Raw genomic sequence first — 16,952 nt, forward strand, 5'->3', positions numbered from 1 at the left:
AAAATTTCGACTCATGGTTTTTAGTCACTCAAATTAATATTTGCTTGTATTTAAATGTCATTAATAAATAGTATCTTTGTTCGTTTATAATTTTGGATTTATGACAAACAATTTCAATTGCCAAAGCACGGACCCTGTTGACAGGGATTTCAGGGCTCATCGCTATACATGGATCCCTTATCTCCACCGTTGTTGGAAAGTGGGAGGGGATAGTCCCACAATCACAGCCCCAGTGTGGGCATTTTTGTCTGCAGAAGTTGTGCTGCAGCTGGAGCTGGACGGCTGCTGTTGTGCTGCCTGTGACGGCGCTGGCAGTCAGAATGAAAGCGTTGAGTAAGTGTCAGGATGGATGAGGGAGGTTTTCAGGCAGTGGGCTGTGGAATAACACCGTGCGGCTCTTTCTCCGGATTCCGAGGTGGTGGCGCATATGTGCGCTTAACTATCTTCCATCGAGACTCCGGCAGAGAAATGATTCATTGGCGTCGGTATTCGCACCATCATCAGCGTCAAAATTGACCGACTGAGGAGTGGAGGGTGCTGTTATGGAGAAACAAAGCAGAGTCAAAGAGGAAATGAAGGAGGAGAAGCGCAAAGAGAAGAAAACGAAATCTGGTAAGCTTTTCCGAAAGAAATCTCTAAGGTCCGTGGGGAGCTTTATGAACAGAATCATGAAAACTTTGGGCACTTTCACCCACTTTGGGGACGGCGACGCGCAGGACGCGGAGGACGACGACGGGGGGTTTGGAAATGGCGCACCTTGCACCCTCACCGCCAGCTCGGGAACAGTCATAGAGGATGCACCGGTGGCTTGGGATCGAGTGGCGAAACACCCTCCGAGCACGTCTTCATCTCTGTGCGCCGGCAGAGAGAAACTGCTTTACCAGTATGGAGACAAAGTCCCGGGCGTCCTGGGGCTGAAGAACCACGGGAACACCTGCTTCCTGAACGCAGTGGTCCAGTGTTTAAGTAACACCGACCTGCTGGCAGAGTATCTGGGGCTGGAGCGCTACAAGATGGACCTGAGGCAGAGCAGAGGAAACGGACTGGGGGCCGAGGAGAAGCGGGCACTAAAAGGAGAAGTAACGGAGCAGTTGGCATCTCTAGTGAGAGCTCTGTGGACTCTGGAATACACCCCGCAGCTGTCAGTGGACTTCAAGGTATCCAAACTTAAACATCACTAAAACAGAAAGTTACAGTTGAATGTGAGCCATGTAAGATGCCCTGCTAAAGTATTCATAAACCTTAAACTTTTCCCAGTTTTTACCTTGCAACCCCAAGCTGTTACGTATTCTAATGGGATTCTGTGCGATAGCAACACAAAGCAGTGGCTAATTATGAAGTTGAAAGAAAAAAATGTATTGCTTTTTAAATGTTTCACAAATAATAAGTGTGGTGTGCATTTGCATTTAGCCTGTTAAGAAACAATATTTTATAGAATCACCTGTTACTGCAATTCCAGCTGCAAATCTATGCCTCTTCACCAGCTTTGCATCAACAGACTGACATTTTTTGCCCATATTCTCCTTTGCAAAATATCTTATGCTCAGTTAGATCTAAACCCTTACATCATAGTTCTACCTGTTTAGGGTTGTTTAGTCTGAACAGTGAACCTCTGCCCCAGTCTCAAGTATTTTGCAGTTTCCAAGAAGTTTTCTGCTAGGATTGCCCTGTATTTAGCTCCACCTATCTTCCCATCAACTCTAACAAGCTTCATTGAACGTTCTTGAAAATGCTTACCAATAGCACAATGCTGTCTATACCATGTTACATTTTGATGATGGTGTGTTCAAGGTGATGTTGAGTGTTCTCTCCCCCCACCCCATGACACATACACACACAAGGTCTTGCATGTAGTTCAAAATGTTCATCTGACCACCTTCTTCTGCATGTTTGCTGTGTTCCCTACATGGCTTCATATGACTTTCTTCTTGGCAGTCTTCCATAAAGAGCAAATTTGTGGTAGCAAACTCAGCAGTAGGTTATTTTTACATAAAAAACCAAACAAAAGGCAGTTTTAACATAAAAACTAAAGACTGCACTTTTTTTTCCATTCTTCCACATATATGGGGCATCATATGATAAAAAAAAAAGTTAACCAAAAAAGTCAAAATTGTCTTGTTGTAAAAGTTTATTTAAAATGTTTCTGTTCCGAAACCTAAAAGAAGATTTAAACTGTATTTTATATTCAAATAAGAGGCATTTTTAAAGCTTGATTGTGTTTTTTATAACGGTGTATGGAGGTTTTGTGTCTCTAGACAAATTTTATTTGAAAAAAAAATGGCTCTTTGGATGCCGAACTCCGAGGCCTTCCCAAAACAGCAGTATTTATACTTGAATTAAATGAAATACGGGGTTTTATTTAGAATTGTCAAAATAATATGTATTATAGAAAACCGTTCATAGTGAAAGATCCAGTCGTAGAAGGTTCCAGAGGGGAATAATTAGGTGGTAATTAAATGTAGTGGAGAGTCTCAGTAACCATCATTAACCAAACACCTGCTACAGTATTAATGACTACAGTACAGACGCTTTCTGCTCAGTCAGACATAATCACATGTTATTAGGGCAGGATGCTAGAACACAGCAAGGGGTCACTGACTTATGTTATTGTCATGAGGCATTTCGGATAATAGCATAGCACCTATTTGCCTGCCACAAGCTGTAACCTGCATGCAGTGCGATGGCCTGTGACTTCAGAGCTTCCCTGCCAGGTGATAATGAGGCTGCTGCTCAGCATCACAGCAGTCTGGGGCCACAAGTTCAGCAGGTGCCTAACTCACACTCTGCACTAGGCCTTCAGCAGCAGAGCACGTCAGTATAACCGGAGATTTTAGCAGTACAGAAAAGTTTCGCTCTCGAAGGTAAACGAGTATGTTGATAATTTGTGTTCGAGCGTAGATTCTTTGATCTCGCAGGATGTGAAATAGCCCAATAAGAGGACCCTCAGGCTTCCTTACCCTGCCCACTCTGAAGCAAGGAATGGGAAAGTGTCTGCCTGAAGCTTTTTGCTCCGGATTTTCTCTGAGCTCCAGTTCAAGGCGAGAAGTAGATAATTTGGAGCGAACAAAGAAATGCACAATGGATTTATTCTTAGAAATGCTAATTACCCTGGAGGAATAGGTGCCCAGAGTGATTTGATCATTTCTGCTGATTCTCTCTCATACCTTTTCTGTTACACAAGAATCACATTGACGATCACCTGATGTCAGAATTGAAGATGTGTCAGAGTTTTCAGGACAGCACTGACTGCTGCAGAGGCATAGAATTACATTTTAATTGACATCATTTTCCTCCTAAAAATTGCTCTTTTGCTTTCTGAGAAACTCCCTTGCCAATTTGACTTCATAATGCCAATAAATCTTAACCTCCGTGTCTTTTCTTGCACAACCCACTTCAGCACCACAATCAAAAGGTAACAGCAAGAAAAACCTTACCAAGATTAACCAATGGGTTCAAACAAAAGCAGTAAGCCTTCCTCTTTATGAGATGTTTCCTGTGGTAAAGCACGCACACGTGTTCGCACACTGTTGTTCTTCTTGGCAGTGTTGTGACCATAGAGAGGCCCTGAGTTAGTGCAGCCTGAGCCCTCAGAAGTTGCCTGTTGAGTAATACCACAGCTGCCTGCAGGAAGGATTATAAAATGATCAGATAGCTCTAAAGCTTGTGTTTGAGAGGCTAAATAGGCTCCCAGTTGTGGGAACTTAAAACAGCACAAAGCTTTTAAACTGTTCTACAAACCGGATAAGCGTGTGTTTTAATTTTTGTCTATTAATTTGTTGATTATGAGTTGTGCTGACCTCTGAAAGTCATGTGTTTTGTCCTTAGAGGTTGGGAAACGCTCAGATAAAGCAGCCAGATTAACCCATTAAGTTCTAGTTTGACCTGGAAGCATGGGAAAAAGGATATGTTGTCAGTGGTCTTAATTTGTCTCATAAGTGAAAAGATGTGACACCCAACCATCCCCCCACACCCATTTAGGATTTCACATGGGTGTGTATAGAGCTGTTCTACATTGTGTAGATTCTATGCAGTTTACTGTCTGCATAACTGTATATAAAGTATAGAATCATCCCCCTTTGATCTGCAGTTCCTTAAAGTGGCCTCCTATTTTCCAGAGTTGTATTTCCTGCTGAGGAAAAATAATAATACTCATTATCCTCAGCGCAATCCTGCACCTCCTGCCTTTAAGGAAAACACAGGTGGAAGGTGGGAGGCAGCTTAAATAAGTGTTTATCAAAGACTGAATACTACAGCATTACTACAGCACTCAGCGAAAGTATTGACACCCCTTAAACCTTTTCACATTTTGTCACATTACAATGTCAAACTTAAATGTAGTGTATAATTTTGGAAGAAAAATTATATATAATTTACAACACCAGATTTTAATAAAATAATGTTTAAAGAATGATCTGCTGAATAAAACCAACCTTCTGGATGACTAATTCTCAACGGTGTCTCATTAGCTGCCTTTACTTATTAAAATAATATTAAAAGAAATATTATTAAGGGGATGGTAAAATATTTAAGGAAATATTTTGGAAAATAACCAAATCTTTCTGGAGAAATGGGACTTAATGGTGTTTACTTAGTTATCAAATTTAGTAAAATAATGTTTAGAGACTATTATTTACTAGCTTGAAAACTAACAACCTTTCTGGGTAAATATTCTTTAGCAGGCAAGTACGTGTCCTAAGCCGTTAGCAGTTAAAGCTAACAAAGAAGCTGATAGCTTAGAACCAGAATCAAACACACACCTTTAAAAATACCGTTAATAAAAGGATTAAATGCATAAGCGCGGACGGCGCGTTATGATAAATTTTCTGTGTTTAAAATCACCCTTTAAATAAAGTGTGTCTTAACTTTAAAAACCCACAAACACAGAACACAACCTGAACACGTGTGCTGCAGATTGACTGCTAGCACCAAGATAGCTGAGTTCAACACAAACAAACCCAAACTTCATAAAATGAAAAACATTCAGATCATAAATCTTTCTCTATTACTCTGCCCAAACACCAAACCTCGTATGAACGTGTTGAGGAGTTGTCCGGGCGACGACGAAGTTTGAAGAAAACTCTGTGAAAAAGGGTTAGCTTCCAGCTAACCTCCAGAGCAGTTGCTGGGCGGCCCGTTTTGTCCGCTGACCACACTGCACGTTACCACGGGATGCGGCTCCTGTTGTTCTCCTTTCAGACTGGGAAACTGCTCCACTCTGCTTCGTAGAGACAGCGTCTCTACTGGGAACTCTCTGAAACACCGTTTCCTTCTGTAGGCCTCAGAGAGAAAGTCAAGCCAGGCTTGTACCTTAATTCCAGTTCATGAATGAATCTACCAGATACAAAGACAGTGATTCATTTGTACTTATCTTAGTGCATATGATCATTGATCGTATGACACTCTTGGATCCAGTTGAAGAGTTATGTCTGTTTGCCAGCAAAGAGACATTAGCGCGCTGCCTCTCCAGCCAGTCTCGCACGGAGTCCGGGTGGTAGAGGCAGGATGTAGCAAGAGCGGTGCTTTTATTTGGACAGTGATGTCACAGGAAGTCCGTAGTTACCCCGTTTTCCGGCTGTGCCGGAAGTAGGTTAATGCAATTTATTTTGAAAGTTCCTGGAAAGTCTGTACTGGCCTTTCACGTTGTAACCATGGCTGTGGTCCCAACACATAGTCTATCACCTCCCAGCCTTGTAATGTGTTTCCATAGAGGGGCCTGGACGGGGACTCATCGTGAAATGCAAACATATAATCAACAATTTGTTTCTTTTCTACAACCTAAAGCTGAGAGGAATAGGACGTTGAGTTGATTATAGAACAGAATTTAAATCTTGCCAGCAGGATCTATTGATTAGTGAGTTGAGAAGATCTACATTGCGACTTCAGTATTTCCACTCACTTGTTGGGGTCTCCATTCCATGGCAGCATTGGTATACTCTTACTGATAATTAGAAATCTTCTTTGTTGGTTTTTCTAGTATTTCACAGCTCACATAAAGTTCATTTGTTAAAGAGGTTTTGAACCATCTCAATTTAACAATAAAATGTATTGTGTTTTGCTTTTTTTATTTTGTACAATCTAAATGGTATGACTTAGAGCTTTTGCAATCTAATCAGCAAGTGAATTGAAAAGAAGTGACAAATATTGCCTAAAACAAAATGTAATAGGTATAAATGCCTCTAATACTTAAGTAGGTGGCTGAAATATTACAGGCATTACATGAATGGTAAAAAAAAATGCAACTAAAGTTAAGTGTTTAAAGCTGATTTAAATAGTTCATGTTGGTGAAAAGATTCTTTTCGTGTCTTGTGTTAAGTGGTTGCACGCATTACAGAGTGACCATTATGCCTCAGACGGTAATAAAATACTCATTGGCTTTTCTGCCGCTGTAATTATATCGCTCAGACAATCGCCACCTTCCCGGAGCTGATGGTAATCACTGTTATTGCTCTGCTGTAATGACTGGCTGCAGAGCTGCTGGAGGTTAGTCTAGATCAGGGCCTCCAGGCAATATCAAAGCAAGCCTGAATGTGTCATGAGCTGTTGAACTGAGTTTAACTGTTACTAAGGAGACTGATTTACAGTATTTGTCAGGGTAAAGTATAAAGTAAAGTGTGCATACCCTAAATTAACCACAGTTAGAGAACATAATGGGCAGGTATGAGATTATAGTGATATAACAACATTCAGCAAAAAACATGATTTAATTACATTAAAGTTTAAAAATAACTATTCAGAACAAAAACACAAAGACTATAAAAACCAGAATAAATGTCAGCTAACAATATTTCTAAGTCTTAAATTCAATAAGATTGTAAAAATAAATAACAGAGTGACCAGAGTTTTCTCATACCTTATGGAGCATAGAGTTATGCCCACCCCCCAGCCTGGTGCTGCACACTGCTGGTCAGCTAGTAGGAGGGTAAAGGCCAAAGGCCCCTACCCCATTAACGAGAAAAAAAACTGGTCGTTTGGAATTTAATTTTTTACAGCTAAACCAGGGAAGTATATATACCAATGGAGGGAGTGATTATGGGCACAAGGAATAGGTGAGACTAATTAAGTGAATGTGGAGCATGGGCTCATTTGCTGAAGCAGAATGGCTGGAAATGAACAAATATTACTAAAGTTAAACTCAGGCAATTGGGAAAACCGTCATTTAGCTGAGCTCAAAAGAATTGATTTAAGCAAAATAAAACTCAGAACACTAGGAAAATACTTTAATAACAATGACAGAACATGAAAGTAATCAGAATAGAAACATAATACAATGAAATACATAAAACTGAAAACCAAAGTGACTGACAAAACTCAACTTCTGAAGGATAATGGCAAACCTTTTTCAAAGGTGGTAAATACAGGGGTTGGACAATGAAACTGAAACACCGGTCATTTTAGTGTGGGAGGTTTTATGGCTAAATTGGACCAGCTTGGTAGCCAGTCTTCATTGATTGCACATTGCACCAGTAAGAGCAGAGTGTGAAGGTTCAATTAGCAGGGTAAGAGCACGGTTTTGCTCAAAATATTGAAATGCACACAACATTATGGGTGACATACCAGAGTTCAAAAGAGGACAAATTATTGGTGCATGTCTTGCTGGCGCATCTGTGACCAAGACAGCAAGTCTTTGTGATGTATCAAGAGCCACAGTATCCAGGGTAATGTCAGCATACCACCAAGAAGGACGAACCACATCCAACAGGATTAACTGTGGATGCAAGAAAGGGATGTTCGGGTGCTAACCCGGATTGTATCCAAAAAACATAAAACCACGGCTGCCCAAATCACGGCAGAATTAAATGTGCACCTCAACTCTCCTGTTTCCACCAGAACTGTCCGTCGGGAGCTCCACAGGGTCAATATACACGGCCGGGCTGCTATAGCCAAACCTTTGGTCACTCATGCCAATGCCAAATGTTGGTTTCAATGGTGCAAGGAGCGCAAATCTTGGGCTGTGGACAATGTGAAACATGCACTGTTCTCTGATGAGTCCACCTTTACTGTTTTACCCACATCCGGGAGAGTTACGGTGTGGAGAAGCCCCAAAGAAGCGTACCACCCAGACTATTGCATGCCCAGAGTGAAGCATGGGGGTGGATCAGTGATGGTTGGGGCTGCCATATCATGGCATTCCCTTGGCCCAATACTTGTCCTAGATGGGCGCGTCACTGCCAAGGACTACCGAACCATTCTTGAGGACCATGTGCATCCTATGGTTCAAACATTGTATCCTGTGTATCAGGATGACAATGCACCAATACACACAGCAAGACTGGTGAAAGATTGGTTTGATGAACATGAAAGTGAAGTTGAACATCTCCCATGGCCTGCACAGTCACCAGATCTAAATATTATTGAGCCACTTTGGGGTGTTTTGGAGGAGCGAGTCAGGAAACGTTTTCCTCCACCAGTATCACGTAGTGACCTGGCCACTATCCTGCAAGAAGAATGGCTTAGAATCCCTCTGACCAGTGTGCAGGACTTGTATATGTCATTCCCAAGATGAATTGATGCTGTATTGGCCGCAAAAGGAGGCCCTACACTATAATAATAAATTATTGTGATCTAAAACCAGGTGTTTCAGTTTCATTGTCCAACCCCTGTATGTCTATGTTTAAGCCATTATACACAGCTGACTGACACCCCAAGTAACAGGCGGGGTAAGGGAGCATCACTCCATGGTAAATATGACTGCAAAAAATGCTTTCCTCTCCCCTGTATCTAATTAAAATTAATTTAAACCACAGGAATGCTAAGTTATAAAATTTTTTGTATATTAAAACCATGACTTGAAAACCACGGTATACCTCTAAACCAGAAAACAGTCCATGTCTGTCAGAGTTGTGATAACAGGAGTAGTTTTATCTCAGCAAAGGCATGACTAACATCACTGAATATCACCTTTTTTATTTTCTGACTGACTTATCTCTGAGATATTGTAGAGACTGATGGTGTGATGACAGCTTTTATTGCTTTTTGACTTCTATGGGATATATCAAGCGAGGGAAGCTTGCCTTTTAAGTCAAGATCAGTAGATGTGTATGAGTGATAAGAAAACCTTATCGCTCCTGCAGGAGTTTATCTGCATCTTTCTCTTGTCCACGTCTTAGTAACACTTCAAAGATGATGTTTGGGTTTTACTTTAAATTAAATATGACCGAGTTTTTATCATTCTTTGGCCAGCTCTGAGCAAACTGTTGGTCGGGTTGTATTCAGTTTCCGAACTTCCAGTTCTCAATCTCCCAGCTTCATTATCAGACGCCCCACACCATTAGTGCTGTATGTTGCACATTTGTGAGTACTGTATGCTGTTCTGTCCAATGTAATCTCACTGCTTCACTAAGCTGTCATCTGCAGTTCATGGAGCTAATTCCTTGTCTAATTAAGTTGAGTGCTGTTTACATTTAAAGTCACATTATGAGAGCTTCAGTGTACTCTTAGGTATGAAAATATTCAATGCTCTAGTTAGATAATTAGAAATCTTTTCATTTAGTTCAAAACTAGGAAAGGTATAGCTATCAATCTGCTAAAGCTTGCGAAAGAAGCATTTTTCAGTTTAGGCAAAAGGGAGATTTCATCTTTACCCCAAAAACTGACAGCTTCAGTCTAAGCATGGGTCTGATGGATATTCATGCAGGGGTTAGAGGAAATTTAGCATTCTAGGGTTTTTCTGATCATTGTTCTGTGGAGGCAGGATAAAGCTCATTTAAAAGCTGCTGCCTCAAAAACACATTTAACAGCTTCTTCTGAGCTTCTCATTATTTTGGACTTTTATTCTGGATTGGGCTTTTCTAACACAAGAATATGCTTTGACCTAAACCCCTTCCATTTTAGTCCTGGCTATATGTTTAGGGTCATTATCCTGCTGGAAAATGGATCTATTCTCCAATCTTAAGTGTTTTCCAGCTTCTAACAGGTTTTCTTGTCCTGTTTTAGCTCAATTTATCAACTCAGACCAGCTTCCTAGTCCCTGCTGATAAAAAGCATCCCCACATCATGACTGCCTCCACCATGTTTCACTATTAGGATGGTATATTTCGGATGAAGCGCAGCAATTGTTTTGCACCACACAGCCTTTGGCATCTAGGCCATCACAATAAATCTTGGTCTCATTAGATCAGGGAATTTTTCTCATGGGTTTGCTGTCCCCTCTGGCTTGTGGCAAACATGTAATGAGACTTCCTTTGGCCTTCTTTAAACAATGGCTTTCTCCTTGTCACTCTTCTACAAAGACCAGATTTATTTAGTGCATGGCTAATTGAGCTGTATATCTCTACAGCTCCTCCAGAGTTACCAAGGGGCCACTGGGCTGCGTCTCTTACTGATTCCCTCCTTGCTTGGTTTGTTCGTTTTAGATGACGGCCATGTCTTAGTGACTTTGCAGTTGTTCTATCAGTCCTTCATGGTATATTCTAAGCTGCCCCCGCTTATCCGGGACCGGGTCGCGGGGGCAGCAGACTCAACAGAGACGCCCAGACGTCCCTCTCTCCAGACACCTCCTCCAGTTCCTCCAGGGGGAGCCCAAGGCGTTCCCAGGCCAGCCGAGAGACATAGTCCCTCCAGCGTGTCCTGGGCCATCCCCTGGGCCTCCTCCCGGTGGGACGTGCCTGGAACACCTCCCGAGGAAGGCGTCCAGGAGGCATCTGGTATAGATGCCCGAGCCACCTCAACTGGCTCCTCTCGATGTGGAGGAGCAGCGGCTCTACTCCGAGCCCCTCCCGGATGGCCGAGGTCCTCACCCTATCTCTAAGGGAGTGCCCGGCCACCCTACGGAGGAAGCTCATTTCAGCCGCTTGTATCCGGGATCTCGTTCTTTCGGTCATGACCCAAAGTTCATGGCCATAGGTGAGGGTAGGAATGTAGACCGACCAGTAAATTGAGAGCTTTGCTTTTCGGCTCAGCTCTCTCTTCACCACAACAGACCGGCACAGCGCCCCCATTACTGTGGCAGCCACACCGATCCGTCTGTCGATCTCCCGCTCCATTCTTCCCTCACTCGTGAACAAGACCCCGAGATACTTAAACTCCTCCACTTGAGGCAGGAACTCCCCTCCAACCTGAAGAGGACAAGCCACCCTTTTCCGGTCGAGTACCATGGCCTCGGACTTGGAGGAGCTGATCTTCATCCCATCCGCTTCACACTCGGCTGCGAACCGCCACAACGCATGCTGTAGGTCTTGGCTAGAGGGGGCCAGCAGGACCACGTCATCTGCAAAAAGAAGAGACGAAATCCACTGGTCCCCAAACCCGACCCCCTCCGGCCCTTGGCTGCGTCTAGAAATCCTGTCCATAAAAGTTATGAGCAGGACCGGTGACAAAGGGCAGCCCTGCCGGAGTCCAACATGCACTGGGAACAGGTCCGACTTAGTGCCGGCAATGCGGACCAAACTCCTGCTCCGCTCGTAAAGGAACCGGATGGCCCCTAGTAAAGGGCCCCCGATTCCATACTCCTGGAGCACCCCCCACGGGGCATCACGAGGGACACAGTCGAATGCCTTCTCCAGGTCCACAAAACACATGTGAACCGGTTGGGCAAACTCCCATGAACCCTCGAGCACCCTGTAGAAGGTATAGAGCTGGTCCAGTGTTCCACGGCCGGGACGAAAACCACACTGCTCCTTCTGAAGCCGAGGTTCGACTATCGGTCGGACTCTCCTCTCCAATACCCTGGCGTAGGCCTTACCAGGGAGGCTGAGGAGTGTGATCCCGCTGTAGTTGGAACACACCTTCCGGTCCCCCTTCTTATGAAGGGGGACCACCACCCCAGTCTGCCAGTCCAGAGGCACTGTCCCCGACCGCCACGCAATGTTGAAGAGACGTGTCAACCATGACAGCCCTACAACATCCAGAGACTTGAGGTACTCAGGGCGGATCTCATCCACCCCCGAAGCCTTGCCACCACGGAGCTTTTTAACCACCTCGGTGACTTCAGCCTGGGTGATGAAAGAGTCCAACCCCGAGTCCCCAGCTTCTGTTTCCACCACGGAATGCGTGATGGCAGGATTGAGGAGATCCTCGAAGTACTCCTTCCACCGCCCGATAATGTCCCCAGTCGAGGTCAGCAGTCTCCCGCCCCCACTATAAACAGTGTTGGCGAAGCACTGCTTCCCCCTCCTGAGGCGATGGACGGTTTGCCAGAATCGCTTCAAGGCCAACCGGTAGTCCTTCTCCATGGCCTCACCGAACTCCTCCCAGGCCCGAGTTTTTGCCTCTGCCACAGCCCGGGCCGCAGCACGCTTGGCCTCACGGTACCCGTCAGCCGCCTCAGGAGTCCCACAAGCCAACCACAGCCGATAGGACTCCTCCTTCAGCTTAACAGCATCCCCTACTGCCGGTGTCCACCACCGGGTTCTGGGATTGCCGCCGCGACAGGCACCGCAGACCTTACGGCCGCAGCTACGGGCAGCAGCATCGACAATAGATGCGGAGAACATGGTCCACTCGGACTCTGTGTCTCCAACATCCCCCTGGATCTGGTCGAAGCTCTCCCGGAGGTGGGAGTTGAATACATCCCTGGCCGAGGGCTCTGCCAGGCGTTCCCAGCAGACCCTCACTATGCGCTTGGGCCTGCCAAGTCTGTCCGGCTTTCTCCTCCTCCAGCGGATCCAACTCACCACCAGGTGATGATCAGTGGACAGCTCAGCCCCTCTCTTCACCCGAGTGTCCAAAACATGCGGCCGAAGGTCTGATGATAAGACAACAAAGTCGATCATCGACCTCCTGCCTAGGGTGTCCTGGTGCCAAGTCCACTGATGGACACCCTTATGTGTGAACATGGAGTTCGTTATGGACAATCCGTGACTAGCACAGAAGTCCAATAACAAAACACCACTCGGATTCAGATCGGGGAGGCCATTCCTCCCGATCACGCCTCTCCAGGTGTCACTGTCGTTCCCCACGTGGGCGTTGAAGTCCCCCAGCAGAATAATGGAGTCCCCGGGAGGGGCACTATCCAGCACCCCTGACAGGGACACCAAGAAGGCCAGGTACTCTGCACTGCCACTCGGCCCGTAGGCTGAAATGATAGTCAGAGACCTCTCCCCAACCCGAAGGCGCAGGGATACGACCCTCTCATCCACTGGGGTAAACCCCAACATGAGACGGCTGAGCTGGGGGGCAACAAGCAAACCCACACCAGCCCGCCGCCTCTCCCCGTGGGCCACTCCAGAGTAGAACAGAGTCCAACCCCTCTCAAGGAGATGGGTTCCAGAGCCCACGCTGTGCGTGGATGCGAGCCCGACTATTTCTAGTCGATATCTCTCGACCTCCCGCACAAGCTCAGGCTCCTTCCCCCCCAGCGAGGTGATATTCCACGTCCCTAGAGCCAGCCTAAGCATCCGGGGATCGGGCCGCTGAGGTCTCCAGCTTTGTCCGCCACCCAATCCTCTTTGCACCGGTCCCTCACGGTTCCCCCTGCAGGTGGTGGGCCCACTGGGGGAAGTTGGGGACATTGTTTTATAAATTAATTTTGCCAACTGTGTTTTTATTAATTACGGGTATCAGAGTAAAATTAGTTTTGAAAAAAATCTTAAAAACTTTGCTTAATTTAGCTTTTACTTTACAGTCTGGGCTTCTTATCTTTCACATAAAATTAGAAAAATTAAAACGTTGTGTTAGTACCATGAGAAATTTAAAAAACTGTGAAATAAGGGAATAAATATATTTGAAATGCAGTTTATTTTAGCACTTTGTCTTCTCTAGATATATCCCTCAGCCTTTGTCCAGCTTGCTGAAAGTGAGCTAAAGGGCCATTGCAGTAAAATGAAGCATTGGTTTATGTGGAGAGGAAATATAAATTCACCAAAAAGGTTTTTACACAGTCATAGTTATACTTGGTCATTCTGCAGTAAGAGTGACCCTTACCTAAAAAAACATGAGCTCTACCAAAGTCACACAATAATGCCGCAGAACCCCATTGTAGCATCTTCACGTCTTATTTTCTCCTCTCAGACGGTCGTGTCCAAGTACGGATCCCAGTTTCGTGGTAATTCCCAGCATGATGCCCTGGAATTCCTCTTGTGGCTGTTGGATCGCGTCCATGAAGACGTCATCCTGGTGTCTCACAATAACAACAAGACCAAAGCTCCTGCAAAGGTAAGACTCAAGCAGACGATCATGCCATCCAGCGCCATTGGTTATGGGAACATTTTTATTTTCAAGTCACCAGGGAAACATACATGTAAACAAGCTTTCATGCTTTAGCTAAACATTAATATAATAAAAAACATATGTGTGGAATAATTAATAACTGAATTTTCATGAGACATTTGATTCATTACTTGATGATACATATAAGTGAATTAGTAGAAGGTGAACCAAAAATCCATTAATCAGGCAAGTCAAGGTGTCATTTCATGTTTACAAAGGGAAAGTCTTCAAACATTGTGTTTGATTACTTCTAGAGTTCACTCAATGTTTTGCAAAGGTGAATATTTTTTTAAAATCACCCATCCTTGTCCTTATGTGCCATGGAAAGGTATTCATACCCATTGAACATGTTCACATTCTGTCACATTACAAACACAAAGTGGAGCATTATTGTGAAGTGAAAGGATAATGGTACTTGTTTGTAAAATTTTACAGTAATAAATACTTAAAGTGTTGCATGCATTTGAATACAGCCCCTCTTAATCAACCTTGTAGAACCACGTTTTGTTGCAGTCTTTTGGGGTATGACTCCACCATGTTTGCACATCTAGAGACTGAACTTTTTACTTTTTTTTTTTTAAATGGTTTATGCTCAGTGGGGCTGGATGGAGACTTTGACTGGGCCATTTTAACACAGGGATATGCTTTTCTCCAAACGCATTAATTGTGGCTCTGGCTGTGTGTGAAGGGTTGTTGTCCTGCTGCAAGGTGAAACTCCACTTGGTCTCAGGTCTTCTGCAACCTCTAACATGTTGTCCTTCAAGATTACCATATATTTAGCTCAATTCATCTTCCCCTAAACTCTGATTAGCTTCTGTGTTCCTGCTAAAGAAACCATAAACTTTGCTTTAAACTTCTCCACAACTTTATCTCTGATCTGACTGCTATAATCCTTGGTCTTCATGAGACCTAACAAACCTTTGAGGCCATCACAGATAAACTGGATTAATACTGGGATTAAATTGCATACCAGTAGACTTTATTTACTAATTAGGTGACTTCAGAAGAAAATTGGTTGCCCTGGATTTTATTTAGAGATATCAGAGCTGAATTCACACTTTTTCTGAATCTTGCTTGTAAAACATTTTGAAACCAATGTATTATTGTCCGTTCTCTTCACAATTAATCTCTACTTTGTGTTGGTACATTGCATAAAACTCCAATAAATTAAACTGAAGTTTGTAGTTGTAAGAAGACAAAATTTAAAGAGGTTCCTGAGGTATAAATGCATTTGTTATGCACTGTAAGTCACAGTGCAAAGATTAAATGTTTTTGGGTATTAAGTTAATATGGAAGTATTTTACATGTAAAGTTAATGCAGACAAATGCTGTTCTCCAGCAGCCCATGTTTTGGTGAAACTGTTCTGATGTGTGTTCAGAAATGTTTGGATGATTCTTCAGATGGCATAACCTCGGTTGTCTCTGCAGAGGTCGCAAGATTAGCTTTGCAGACCAATTTTCATGCCACCAAATAAACTGCAGCAACCTTTTACTGCGCAAGCAGGTTCTGTGTCTAACACACTGCCTGTGAACAGGCAGGGTATAGACACGGAAGATTTGGTGTTAGATTTCCTCTCAGTGTGGCTCCTTCTGGAGGTCTGCCTGCGGGCGCCGTGCAGACTAATACTTCTCTACTGCTTTGAGCCATTTAAGCAGAATATTCATGTTTTATTAAAACCAAATTTTATGCTTTAGAAAGAGAAATCACTCTTTTATATAGTTGGATTGAAGCAATAGTCAATTTATCTGAATTGCTACACATGCTGTGGGTGAGTCATGACAATTAAATGTACAAGTATATTTCAAAGGGTTAGAATATTATCTAAAAGGTCATTTATTTCAGTAATTTAATTCAGAAAGTGACACTGATATACAATAGAGTCATTACACACATTTTAATTATTTATCACTCCTAGCTTTATGGCTGTGACTTACAGATAATGTTAACTCAGAATTCGGTTTCTGAAAAGATTTTAGTATTCTTATTTAATACAGAAATGCAGGGGTACTGAAAAGTATGCTCATGTATTGTCCAGTATGTGCACTGAGTACTTGTAGGGGACTCTTTTCCTTGAATTACTGCATCATTGCAGTGTAGCATGGAAGAAGATCAGCCTGTTGCTCTGCTGAGGTGTTAAGGAAGCCCAGGTTGCTTCAGTAGCAACCTTCAGTTCATCTACACTGTTGGCTCTGGTGTCTCTCATTTTCCTCCCTTTTCTGATGCTCCATAGATTAAGGTTGGTTTAGTGTCAGGGGAGTTTCCTTGCCAATCAAGCACAGTGAAAACCACGGTCATTAAAGCAAGTATCGGTACTTTAAGCAGGTGCAAAGACCTGCTGGCAAAAAACCCCAGCATCTCCATAAAGCTTTTCAATAGAAGGAAGCATGAAGTGCTCTAACATGTCCTGGTAGATGCCTCTGCTAACATCACACTTATTAAAATACAGTGGACAACACTTTTCTTTACACTAACTTTCCATTACTATGCTTGGATGTAGCACTTTGTTACCAGTCAGCTTCTTTAGCGATAACCTTTGTGGCTTAGCCTCCTTATAGAGGGTGTCAATGACTGTCTGCTGGACAACATTTAGATTAACAGTCTCTATGATTGTGTAATTCATAACGTGAGTATAACCTAACATTTCTTTAAACAAAAAAACTCATTTTGTTATTGGTCTTATTTGACCTTTTATTTCTCTAAGAAATTGAATTTTAACTTTTTCATTAGCTGTAAACCAGTTGTCATCAAAGTTAACAGGAATAAGACCTGATACATGTGTATGATTTTACCTAATATGTCTTTTTTC

At 43.4% G+C, this 16,952-nt stretch overlaps 1 protein-coding gene across 2 annotated transcripts in view; it reads left to right on the top strand.

The window, feature by feature from the left end:
* Positions 1-274: 274 nt before the first annotated feature.
* LOC124865055 (ubiquitin carboxyl-terminal hydrolase 43-like) overlaps positions 275-16,952 on the top strand; it is a 114,440-nt gene continuing 97,762 nt past the window's right edge. For both annotated transcript variants that reach the window (XM_047360061.1, XM_047360062.1), the window contains exons 1-2: positions 275-1,157; positions 13,948-14,091. In XM_047360061.1, the coding sequence (XP_047216017.1) occupies positions 543-1,157; positions 13,948-14,091 (759 nt within the window). In that variant the 5' untranslated portion in view covers positions 275-542. The remainder of the gene's footprint in view (positions 1,158-13,947; positions 14,092-16,952) is intronic.

The sequence above is a fragment of the Girardinichthys multiradiatus genome, chromosome Y, assembly GCF_021462225.1.
Source record: "Girardinichthys multiradiatus isolate DD_20200921_A chromosome Y, DD_fGirMul_XY1, whole genome shotgun sequence".
In the NCBI taxonomy this organism is placed as follows: domain Eukaryota; kingdom Metazoa; phylum Chordata; class Actinopteri; order Cyprinodontiformes; family Goodeidae; genus Girardinichthys; species Girardinichthys multiradiatus.